General features: G+C 45.0%; 1 protein-coding gene across 3 annotated transcripts in view; it reads right to left on the reverse strand.

Moving 5' to 3' along the window:
• Positions 1-12,982, reverse strand: part of si:dkeyp-9d4.3 (caskin-1) — a 31,403-nt gene that overhangs the window by 2,953 nt on the left and 15,468 nt on the right. Inside the window, exons 8-19 of one of the 3 annotated variants that reach the window (XM_068588783.1) lie at positions 12,839-12,947; positions 12,077-12,171; positions 11,552-11,666; positions 9,611-9,709; positions 9,328-9,512; positions 8,073-8,154; positions 6,009-6,076; positions 4,069-4,173; positions 3,434-3,535; positions 3,087-3,225; positions 1,676-2,475; positions 943-1,600 (exon numbers count right to left, since the gene is read on the reverse strand). In XM_068588783.1, coding sequence (XP_068444884.1) covers positions 943-1,600; positions 1,676-2,475; positions 3,087-3,225; positions 3,434-3,535; positions 4,069-4,173; positions 6,009-6,076; positions 8,073-8,154; positions 9,328-9,512; positions 9,611-9,709; positions 11,552-11,666; positions 12,077-12,171; positions 12,839-12,947 — 2,557 coding nt within the window. Of the gene's footprint in view, positions 1-942; positions 1,601-1,675; positions 2,476-3,086; positions 3,226-3,433; positions 3,536-4,068; positions 4,177-6,008; positions 6,077-8,072; positions 8,155-9,327; positions 9,513-9,610; positions 9,710-11,551; positions 11,667-12,076; positions 12,172-12,838; positions 12,948-12,982 lie in introns of all 3 variants that reach the window. The other 2 variants (XM_068588781.1, XM_068588784.1) reach the window with 2 other exon arrangements.

Here is a 12,982-nt window from a genome sequence, read left to right on the forward strand (position 1 = left end):
ATTCAACAGCGTGTACTTTGTAAGGCCAGCTGCAGCATCTTCCAACCGATAAAAGAAACAGTATGCAATTTGCATCGCAGCATGTCTGTGTGTGTTGGCGAGGCTCCTCCACTCACTCTCCCGCCTCTTTGCTGCACTCGAACCCATCGACTCATCAACCCCCAGCTCTTCACTGACTCAGCTGCAGTGTGACCCTACGTGTTGTTGGTTTTCTTGCCTGACGATGGCTTACTTTTTCTAACCTGTGCCTCAGGATCATCCTCGGCCTGCTGATGCTCCTCACCTGTCTGTCTTCCACCATCGCCCCGCGCCCTCAGCTAGCCATTACCCAGCCTTCACCTACCTCCGAGTCTGCGTCCTGCATTTGGGTACAAACTAACTCAACGTATCTTCTGACAACGGTTCGTGTGATATGTCAGAAAAAAGGTACTCCCCATTTCTTTTGGCCGCTTTCCTACATCCTTCAACTCTCCTAGATGTGGCCTTTGTGGGATATCTACGAATTACGGCACATTATTTTGCATAGGTATAGCTACGAGTGCTGGATAAAACCAGCTTGACTGAACTACATCACAACAGATAACTCATTTCAAATTATTGCTTTAAAGTTGGGCCGCAACTCATGAATATTTTGATAATCGGACAATCTGTTGATTATGATTCAATTAATCAACGGATTCACAGACCAACAGGCTAATCACTAATACTGACAATAAATGATTATTCATCAGGTAAAAGCCTCTGCATCACATCACTGACCCAACGAGTCAAGGACCAAACAACTTTAAAAATGTAATTTAATATATTAGTTGCGGCCCCACTAGATAAAACGCATGCCTTGTTGCATGTTATCCCCCCTCTCCACATATACATGAGAAGCTAAACTCAATGACTACATGCAAACTCCTCAGTTTAGTGTGTACATGTGTGTGTATATCTCACCAGGGCTCTGTGCCGTTTCGGTACTATCCGGCCCGGGTATGGGGACCCTGCGAGTTGGGGTTGGGGGGTCAGCTTGAGCCTTCCTCGTGGTGACAGTGGACGGTTTGGGCGATACCGGCGGCTTCAGAGACTTCCTGGCCTCCATCCACTCACAGCTGTCTCTGTTGGCCTCCGTCCTGTCGGAGACCTCCGACACGGGCCTCCGCCTCAGGACCACGGCGCCGTTCTGCTGCGGGTCGCAGACGTTTTTCCGGCTACCGTCCGTTTGACTGCCGGGAGAGCCCGATTGGTTATTGCTTTGAAGGACACTTTCCGCGTGGTCGGAGGCGCGCTGTCTCCTGCGTACGGTGTCGGAGCCTGTCGGCGCGGTCGCCGCGTTGGCGTCCCCGGACGGAGGCGCCTCGGAGTCGGTCGGCGTGGGACGCGGCCTCCGTCGGAGCGTCGCTGTGCCGTCTGTGACCTCTGATGCCGCGGTGACCATGGTGGAGCGGGGCCGAGGCTCTGGACGCTGCTGGGCTGGTTGCCGGGGTAAGAGGTCGATCTGCTCAGCGGGGAGGCCTTCCGGTCCACTGATGGTCCGGCGCCGACTCAAGAGGTCGTCTTCCTCCGATCCAAGACCGCCCGCACCTGGCTGCCGGCGAAGTACGGGCGGACTCACCTGGAGGTCACATGATCGTTACACATAATAACAAACATTTTGAAACCAACCCGTCACAAAGACGCACACACGCACCTGCAGGTAGTTGGTGCTGCCTCCCAGATTCTTGGGCAAGGTTTTGGCTCCACCCACCATGGATGTCTCCAGCATGGCGGCGAGGCTCCGAACACTCCCGGAAGCCCCCTCTGATCTCTCCAGGCCCGCTGACTCCTGAGATCTTAACGCTGATCCCAGGCCGCCGCAGTCACTGGCTCGCCGCTCTCGATAGGTCGGCAGGCCGAGTAGCCCCTCCACCTGTCCCTCTCCCTCCCCGTCACCCCCGGTGATGGAAGAACAGGACCGCTTAGGTGGCGTCGGGGGTCGACCTTTCCGTCGGGGGCGGAGGGTGACGGACGATTGGCTGCGGTTAACGGTGACGTCGTTCGGGGCGGCGTGTGTGGAGCTGCTGCGGCACACAGTGGCGTACCTGGAGTCTGACTCTGAGCCAATCAGACTGTGAGTTCTCCGTCGCTCCTCCTCCACGCTGGGCAGGCGGAGCAGCGGCACCGAGGGATCCGCCGCCGCCATCTGGGTGGAGGGGCGCGGCCGAGCCCTGGGAGAAGCCTGCTGGTTCCGGCCGTGCGGGGGCGTCTGCGGTGGCGTCTGCGTCGGCGTGTTGGGAGGGGTCTGTGAATGTGTGAGACCCGGGCGAGGTTTGGCCAGCGGGCTGGGGGCGCCGTCCCTCTGCTTCCTCGCCTCCTTCCGGGGCTCCGAGTCGGTGCTGCCACCCGGGCTGGATGGAGGTGTGGAGGGGCTCTGAGGAGACTCTGAGCTTCTTTCTCCCCTTTGTAGCTCCTTCAGTCTCTTCACTCCCAGCATCAGCTTCTTCTGGTGGCCTGAGGTGAGGCAGCGGGGCGAAGAAGAGGGACGTTTTTTGTGCAATATGAAGAAAATAAAAGCATATTTAGACTTTAAAGCTAAAAGAGACTATTTGTTACTGTTATCTTATATTAAAAAAAAGTACCCATGAAGTCGAACCTTTACATTTCCTGGAAAAATAATGGGGACCCATTCTGCACTAGCAGCGATAATGAGAACATCTAACACAGAGGTTCCCAATACCCGGGTACCAATACTCGCCCTCAGAACATTTGCTACTGGGTCGCAATAATAGGATTCAGTTTCATTTGGTAGGAAGTTTTAATTGTAAATAAATACATTGTATTTATTATTTTGTACTATGAAGGTTTGATACGTTAGCAAAATATGTTCTGTGGCTGATAAAAAACAACAGCTAAATAAATTCAGTCCAAATATTCCGGATACAACAGAATTTATATTTATTGTATGTGTTTTATAGCAACACGTCATCTAAGAAGTAGGGCGATGTTACGATGGACATTTGTTTTATTATTCATCAGTTAACAAAATCAAAGGCTCTGTATCTCTACATGCCGTGTCATTTTAATATTATATTCCCCATCTTAATAAAGTGGCTGTGTCTTACCGAGTTTAGTAATTCCAATCTCTTGCAGATCTTCAAGGCTGATGTCGGAGATAAAGTCAATGTTTTCGTACCCATTCTGCACCAGAACTTGGTAGTACTGACTGAGACCGAGGTGAGACAGCCAGTCTGCTAGATTAGCCTAAAACACACACAGGGACACACAATAAAGGGCACAATGTAGAAAGCTTGTGCACAGATTTTAAGATACAGAGAAGAATTCCACTGCATTTTGGCACGAGCTGCATGTCTATATGTGTATATGAATGTGTAAAAACATTGTTCTTGCAGTTGCCAAAGCTCAACATCTCCCCTTTCTTCTTGATTGTGTAATACTTGGAGAACCTTACAGGCTTGTGGTCAGGCAGCCAGTCTGTGGAGGGCAGCTTGCTGATCTCTGATGTTAACTTCTTTCGATGTCCAGGCTTCATGACCCCAATTCCCGTGAGGTCCTTCAACGCAAAGCACACTTAGTCACATGAGGAATTCATCACAACAACAGTTGGTGTTTTTTTTTGTTGTTGTCTCTTAAATAGAAAAACATTTTAATGCGTACGTTTGACATTTGTACAGGAGCTGCGTGTGATATGCCTGCAGGATTATTTTGTTTTGATAATCTCTGATGAGTGTCCCCAGCCCCTAGGGGGTTTATGTCATACCACTGTGTTCGCATCGATGCACAAACACAAACACACACACACACACACTGGCACTAAAAACACACTCAAGGACAAACACAGGGTAGCGTTTATAGCACAGACTGGAACACACGGCCATGTGTGAACACAGGTATGTAAATGAAGCAGACAGAGCATGAGAAGTGACTGGTTGAGGCTCAGGACTCACACCGGGGGTCAGGTGACAGAGACAGGAGGGTCATGATGACATCATCCACGTCAGTGGGTAGCTGATTTGAGAGCTGAGCTGGGCGGAGCCTTGACAGACAAGGGGCGGGGCGTGAGGGGGTCAGGGGTCATGACCTTACCTCAGGGGTCATGCGGCTAATGGTGTCTAGATCATATCCCGCGGTGAGGAAGTGGGTGGTGTAGAACTGCAGCTGAAACTCACCCAGCCACGCCACTACTGCCTGCTTCTAGAACACAGAACACAGAACACTACTGCCTGCTTCTAGAAGAGTCCACAAGGCTTCTTCTAGAGCACGGAACACAGACCTGTTCACATGAGGAGACTATTGTGGAACACAACATAGCCACCTGCTCTAGAACACATGAGGGGACTATTCTAGACTCAACACCTGCTCTAGAACACATGAGGGGACTATTCTAGACTCAACACCTGCTCTAGAACACATGAGGGGACTATTCTAGACTCAACACCTGCTCTAGAACACATGAGGGGACTATTCTAGAACTCAACACATGCTCTAGAACACATGAGGGGACTATTCTAGACTCAACACCTGCTCTAGAACACATGAGGGGACTATTCTAGAACTCAACGCCTGCTCTAGAACACATGAGGGGACTATTCTAGACTCAACACTTGCTCTAGAACACATGAGGGGACTATTCTAGACTCAACACTTGCTCTAGAACACATGAGGGGACTATTCTAGACTCAACACATGCTCTAGAACACATGAGGGGACTATTCTAGACTCAACACCTGCTCTAGAACACATGAGGGGACTATTCTAGACTCAACACCTGCTCTAGAACACACAAGCAGACTATTCTAGACTCAACACATGCTCTAGAACACATGAGGAGACTATTGCAGAAATCAATATAGCAGCTTGCTCTAGAACACGGCAGAGAAGACTATTCTAGAACTCCACACCTGCTGTAGAACACATGAGGAGACTATTGTGAAACTCAACGCCTGCTCTAGAACACATGAGAGAAGACTATTCTAGAACTCAACATATTCCACTATTATAGACCTCAATGCCTGCTCTAGAACACATGAGAGAAGACTACTGTAGAGCAGATCATGTGTTCTACATTGTAGAACATAACTTGCTCTAGAACTTAGGAGAGCAGCCTGTTCTAGAACTTGCAAGAGAATCCTATTGTAGGACTCAACAAAGCGGCCTGTTCTAGAACATGGGAGAGAATCCTGTTCCAGAACATAACGTAGCAGCCTCTTCTTTTCAAGTCAGTAGAGAAGTTACCGGAAAGGGAACCTGTTACACGTAATGGCAGACCTGTTGAACATGTCAGTTTTCCTGTAGCGTACAGACCAATAACCAAGGTGCACAATGCCAGCACAAGAACAATACTACCGATATTTATGCTCCAAAACATAACTGTTTCAAACATAGCGCAGTAATATTCCTCGCGGGTCTTCAGTAGTAATCACTGTCAATGAATTTCCATCACTAAGAGTTAGTGAGAAGTCATATTTTTGGGTTGATGTTTTTTTTTTAACCACTGGCATGCTTGCTATATTTTGTGAATTAATTTAGTATAAAAAAAAAAAATGTTGAATGAGAACAACCAATCAAGACGCACTACTGCTGTCTCTTCTCTGACAGAACAAAGCTGTTTCCTGGCAACCAGTGGATGCTTCCTTCTAGAACACACAGAATTGAACCCTCGGCTTCACAGATCACACAGCGCCGGTTCTAGCGCACAGAGCGGCAGCATGTGGGGGCGTGGTGTCTCAGCGTGGCGTGAGGAAAAGGGGGGTGGGTGGAGGGACAGACGGCGAGACAGAGACCGACTCCTCGACGCGTCTGTCTCTCTGCCTTGTCTCCATGGTGACACACTTGCATGCCCATCCTCAGGGTGTCATCTGTTCAGGTTCGACGCGGCCGCCCTGGCGGACGACCTCACTTGCGCCCCCCTGAACACACCCTTGCGGATGTCTTTCTCTCAAAGCCAAAGCAACTGGTTGAGAGGAAACGAGTGCGACGGAAAGAGGACGCTCCGGAGTGAACCGAGCTGCCATCCAAGAACTCACTTTCCCATCATCCTCTTCTGCCTTCCGCTCAAAGGACCGCTGCTCATGAGCCGTGCAACTGGAAGAGCCTACGGGTGGAGGTGGAACGGTGACAAGAGGGGAGAGAATAAAATATATTAACTTCAGCAGTAAAGTAGAATTTTGTGATTTCATTTTTTTGTAATTTTGTTAAAATACATGTTTCCATAACCATTTAGCTATTACTCTGTATGTAGCGTGTCTATTGGTTTCAATTTGTATAAATGCACTCCAGCCCTCAGTATGCCACATGGCTTATCTATACCATATAGCAAAATGTTTTATGTGTGTGTCTATGTGTGTGTGTGTGTGTCCTTTGCATAATTCAGGCTCTCCTGGCTCGAGCATGTCGTGAGCTTCACCCTGGCTCCTTGATTGCACCGCTGGATGCTGGATACAGCATGCTACGGCTGCATTGCTAATAGAAAATATTACATTCAAACTTTTCTTTACGTCTCTGGAGTCACCAGCGGACACTCTACACAGGAACTGCCATTGCAATGCAAACTGTAGGTCTGTTGACACACTCATTTTTAATGCTAATATGAGTGCTAATAACTCAGCTGAGCCCGCCGTGGGTGTCCAACTGGATAGCTAATGGCTTATTTATTATTAAAACTATTACCTCATAAAAGTCCTGCATTGAAATGCTTATTTCAAGAGAATAGAGATTTAGGTTGTCAGCCAATATAACTCACTTGCCTTTACATAATTTCTTTTCAAGGTTGAGCTATCAATTCTCGTACAATGCTGAATAGTTTAATGAATAATAATTAATCATATTTTAATTATTATATATATTTCTTTTTTAATCTAAATCTGCACCATAACCATTAACAGGTGTATGTAGAACAAAGTGCAGACTACACAGTTACATATTTATTAACTGACTTTCTTTAACTGGGAATGTATTGGCAGTGATATAAGAAGTACTTTCAATCACTACTCTTGTTAATGAAAGAAATACTAATTAACTATTAACTATTAATAATACAACTTTTGATACAGCTCAGTTAAAGTCCTGATTTCCAGTCTTTACTTCAAGAAAAGAGTGAAAGAGAGACATTATCAGGACAATGCTCTTCAGTGTACATAACGTTCAGTATTTTTCAAATGAAAGCATCAATACATCTGCAGTTGGTGCCCCAGGCTCAGGTCGCCTGCTTTGCCCAAAGGCAAAGTCTGAGAGCAAAGTTTCCCTAAAGAAACATGTACTTCTTTGTTCACCATTTCTTTCATGTCATTCTCTGCTCAAACCTTTGCAGTTAATGCCAGTTAAATATTTGCAAAATGAACAACTTTGTATGAACTTGTGCTCCTCTGAAAATAATAATAATTATTAGATATAGTAAATGACTAACAACTTGAGGAACAAAGAAACTGAACTGGTTCCCGGTTGCAAAGCCAAGTAATTAAGTCATCTAGCGATCAATTGCAGTCTTTTAAGACGAGAAGCAGTGGAGGACTTAGATTAAGCCTGGTTCATATTGCCTGTGTAGTCCGTCATAATCATTTTGGCAGTGTGCAGAGTTGGCTGGCTCTGCGGCGCTGTTTGAACACTACACTTCCCACGTATCACTTAAAGCAGTCGAATGACAGCAGACTAAAATATGCTAATTTCTTGCTTTTGTCAAAGTGAGATGAATAAAATCCCAAGAATTGAGGGAAAAAACGATTGTGTTTGATATGAACAGACCGGTGGTCTTTAAAGGGCCGGGTTGACAAATGAAATGAAGGAAGAAATGATTCATAAAAGCAGCGATCAGAACAATCCCTGAGGCGTCTGTTTGATCACAGCCTTGATCTTGTTCAAGTGTTGTACCTGTACTACAAACACAGTGCTTCACAAAAGTATCACAAGTGGTATAATTATTTGTATTATGAAAGAAAGACTGACTTTGCTGGATATGTTTGAGTCAATGCTGTCCTTTATCAAGGCAGCAGTTCAACTGACTTTTACATTAAATGGAAAATGGCACAAATCATCAATTCAAGTAAAACCAAAGCTTTTCATGAGGTGTTTTTTTAAAGAGTTTGTGTGCTTACTGGCCGACTGCTCAACAGACTGCGACTGCTCCAAGAGATGCTCCTTGGCTTTGACCGACTGGGCAAGCACGGTGGCCAGCAGCTAAAACACACACACACACACACACACACACACACACACACACACACACACACACACACACACACACACGCTCAAAATGAAGCATTTACTCAAGCATAATCAATCCTATCCAAGATGTCGCTTGTGACTCAGCTCAGTGGACTAAGTGCACATAGATTCTGGCTTCTGAACCTCTTCCGAATGCATTTCCTGCAGTTTAGCAAAACAGAAATCCTTGAATAAATACTTCTCAAAATAGACGATGTCCTTCCAGCGTGATGTGGAAACACCATCCAATTTGGCTAATTGCTGATTTACTATTTTTTTTTAAGGTGCCAGCTAAAAATAAAGGAGTTATTTCCGCTGGTAAAATAAAATGTAGAGTCTGCTAAAGGTGTTAGAGAGCAGACCTGCAGGGTGACATCACAGATTATAAAATGAAAGCACACCAGACAATGGAAGAAAAAAAAACATCCTGTACGGTGATAAAATACACTAAAGACACTTCAACCTATCGGGCAAGTTTTATGCTGCTTTGGGAACCAACTGCATGTGATATTGATTAATCTGTTTCTTTAAAAAAATAATACTTCTGCTCAAATACCATGCACATTTAAAAAAATAAATAAGCATGACAACAGTTGATGTTTGCATATATCTGACAAATTAATATGAAATACAAGAGTATAAGGTTACCAAAAGTATAATTACATTCTGTGTAGCTGATGCTAAGCCCATCATGTTTGAGCTTGTAGTCAAGAATACAAGAATAACTTTCACGTGAATATTTTAAGATACTGTTCATACACCTGGAGGTGCAAAAAGATATTCATGGAAAAAACGTAGAGTCTAGCTGTTACAGCTTATCCAGGCAGAAAAGGTTAACATTGGCACTGAGAGGCTTAATTTCCTTGTGTGATTGATTAAAAAAAAAGAAGACAAACTAGGAGGCCACCATCTTGATGCACCTGTTCATACTGTTCAAATACTAATCTCTCCACCGGAAGAACAAACTGAGCAGGAAGCATCTTTGTGGTTAACCTGGTTATTGTCAGGAAACAAACCTGTTTCCTGACAATGTTTGGCTGTTTCCCAGAAACGGCGTGCTTGTTGTTTTGTAAAGATCCAGCAGCAACGTAACGGAAGCAAGTGCACCTGATGACACACACACACATTTGCAGAGCGTGTCTTTACCTTCACCCCTTCAGCTTGCGCGTGCAGGCCTGGAGCGTTCAGCCCGTGTGTGTTGACTCCTGGTGTGGACGCCGGGTGTGGACTGGGCGCCGGCGTGGTCAGGACGTGTGTGTTTCCAGAACTCTGCAAGCTGCTGGTTGACCGAATACTGCCGATGCTCCCCACACTGCCGCTGCGCTCGCCGACTACACACACATTGCAGCATGCAGTATTTATTATCTGGAGAACTTTCCTCAAAGACATAGTTTCACACAGTTACTCAACAACGCGCGTGTGAGTTTACCTCCCAGCGGTTTGCGTAGCACCCAAATGTCCTCGTTGGCGCCACTCTGCTGTCCCAGAGTTGGAGACCCTTGAGGACTCAGCTCTGCGGTCCGCGAACCTATCTCACACACACACACACGCACACACACAAACACACACACACACACACACACACATGTTTACGACTGCTGCTATTTCACCCTATTTTCGGGGGGGAAAAAGTTCCTAAAACCCCCAAAATGTAGAAACTAATCTAAACTATGCAGCTTCACAGCCCATATGATTATATGATTATGCTGTATGTGTTGTTTATTTCCATATATGAAGGCTTTTATGTCTGTAAATGTGGTTAGCACCAGCAAACAGTCGCATAGATGCACACACTCACTTCCACATTCATAAACACGTAATTATTCATCGAGTCTGCACCACCTCTAAGTGTAATGATGTTGAGACTTGTAAAGCTCCACAATTATATAAGCATTGTGAAAAAACAGAATTACTTTACTCTATATTAAACATAAAATTATTCAAGCTAAATGATAAGACCATGTTTTTACATTTGGAAAAATGCTCTGATTTGATACACCGTGATGTGTCAGAATTTGAAGTTATATAAATGGTGCTCTTCAATTTAATATTTAAGTTAAAGGGTCAGTTCACTCAAATTACAAGAAAGCTATTACAGTCCAGTGAAAGTAAACTGATGCCACATGGAAAACATATGTTTTAAATACTGAAAAGAAAATGTTGATTATGATAAAAGATGTATCTCTGGATTCCATTATCCAAATAGTTTAATAAATAATAAATAAAGTGGCGGCAGAACTCTATTGTCAAAGCTACGAGGAGAAAGTGGGAAAACATAAATCTTCTGTCATTAGGGTGAACTGATCCTTTAATATATAAATATATGTATATATATACACATATATAGAGAGGATATATATGTATATTTACATATATAGAACATATATATGTATATATATAATATATATATATAATTTACATACATTTCACACATAAATATAACAGGCAGATACATGATATATTGTATATGTGGTCTTGTCAAACAGCGTAGAAAGGATGCTTATCTGTGATTTAAAGTGATACTACAGTATGTACCTGTCTGACTCTGCTGCTCCTGAGAAGTGGAGAGAGGAGGAGGAGGAAGAGGAGGGGGAGGAGGAGGAGTGGACAGAGCAGGAGTAGACAGAGAAGGAGGAGAGATGGGAAAAGGAACGTACCCGAAGGAGGAGAACCGAGGGAGGGACAGTGTGTTGGGGTGAAGGGGAGGAGGGGCAGGCAGATGCAGGGGGAGGAGTTTGGAGGGGGGGTATGAATGTCCGTTGACCGTGGCAATGGGACAGGGGTTGGGCCTGCGGAGCAGGAGGGTGTGGCACTGCTGGGAGGGGGAGTGACCTGGACACGAGCCAGGAGGGGGGAGGTGCAAAACAACAACAACACAACAACAACAACAACTGATCAGTCAACTTGAAACAAAACAAATCTAATCAAATCTGAAAATGTACGAAATAATAACTGAATAAAATCAAAATATGAGAAAAGAATACATCCATATATCCACGGGGAATATATATATCTTTAAATTATGATATCACTAAGGTAGTAACAAAGCAAACAAACAAAATGAACAGAAGAATCACGATCTAGCGGAGTGGGTTGGTTGGACTTTTTTTTTTAAAGGAAGGGGGACAGAAGGAGCAGAAATATAGAGGAAGGTTGACAGCCGATAGGGGACAGTATTGATCAATGGAGATGATTGACAGGTCGGGGGAAAACAGACTAAAGAGGCCGATGATGCTGCAGCTAGCTACGGCTAATGATCAGCTATAGCTGCAGAACAGCTGCTGCATTCACACACACATGCGAAAACACACACACACACCCTCCTACCCACACACACACGCACGCATACAGCTGTGATGTGGGTGGTCACCTGCCCTCTTGACGACTTCCACCATGTTGGAGGGGAAGTAGCCCACCCGGTCATTTCCTGTGCGGTTGTCATGAATACAGCCTTTCCATCGGCCATCAGCGTGCTGCTCCAAAACCTGAAAACACACACACACACACACACACACACACACACACACACACATATGATTATAACCTGTTGTAACTGTGCTGCACCTCTTATGTTCATAGCTATGTACAGAAAGGTTGACCATATTTCATATTATATCATTGTATTGTACAATCTAATTGAGTCACATATTAGCAAGCTAACGTTAGCCTAATTAGCTACGCAGCAGTTGCACCTGTTTTAAGTCTTTCTAGAACTGGTCTGTGTGGTGCAAACCGTTTTAATTTAGTGATGCGAATCACTTAGTTGCATCATAACTTGGCTAAACTTCAAACTTATTAAGATATGTTGTAACTGTCTATGTCCAGTACCGTACATCTACGAAGACCAAGTTGAGAAACGTGTCCATATTTTGTTCCGATTATCAGATCTACGTACCGTGATAATGTCTCCGGCTTTGATGTTGAGGCTGGTAAGGTCGTAGTTGTTGCAGTAATCCTTCAATGCACGCACCTGCATCGCAGCCGAGGCATCTGCGGCACAAGAGTATGAAGAGTATTAAAGCTGCGAGCAGCTGTGAGCGGGCCCTCGTCGGGGACGCCTGCATGTCGACAAGCTTTTGATATGTTTTGATGACATTGAACCAGTAATGATCCACAGAGAATTTTGTGAGAATTGAACACAGCGTTTAGGAAGATTTGGGGGGGAAAGAAATTGTTTTTCACAAAATTCAAAATGGCGGAAAATCTAAGGAGGCGGAGCTTAAGGGTTTCGATCCGTGTTTTGTTGAGAAGAGCCACCCAAACATGTGTGCCAAATTTCAGGTCAATCGGTCATAGCGTGCGAAAGTTGTGGGCTAGCGTAGTAAAAAAAAAAGGGAGTTTTTTTTAGAAGGCGCTATCCGCTTCCTGTACGTTTTAGAGCATGGTCCCAAGAGACTTTATTTTATGTTTAGATGTGTTACATATGCGTACCAAGTTTCATACATGTAGGTCAATAGAGCAGAAAGTCAAGAGGGAGCAGAAGACAATGAGAGGAAGGCAGCAAAGGTCCACAGAATGAAGTCATAAGGAATAATTTGACTATTTGGTGAATGAACTTGTATTAAAAAAGTGTCTGTATTGGTGATTCCGGCCCTGGTATGTGTTGGTTTTGGACTGTGAGACTTAATTGAGTGTCAGTTTGTGTTTTCCCTCTCACCTCTCAGTAGTTGTTTGATCTCTCGGCTGGCCTGCGTGGTGGTGAACTGGTTAACGATGTCCAGGGCAGTCTGACTCAGCGTGTTTCTCACCCCTGCACTGATGCCACTCTGGATGGGAATGGAGAAGATGCGACGTTCACACA

This window comes from Clinocottus analis, unplaced genomic scaffold (genome assembly GCF_023055335.1).
Source record: "Clinocottus analis isolate CAN_PGR_092001 unplaced genomic scaffold, fCliAna1.0.p SCAF_22, whole genome shotgun sequence".
NCBI classification, from domain to species: domain Eukaryota; kingdom Metazoa; phylum Chordata; class Actinopteri; order Perciformes; family Cottidae; genus Clinocottus; species Clinocottus analis.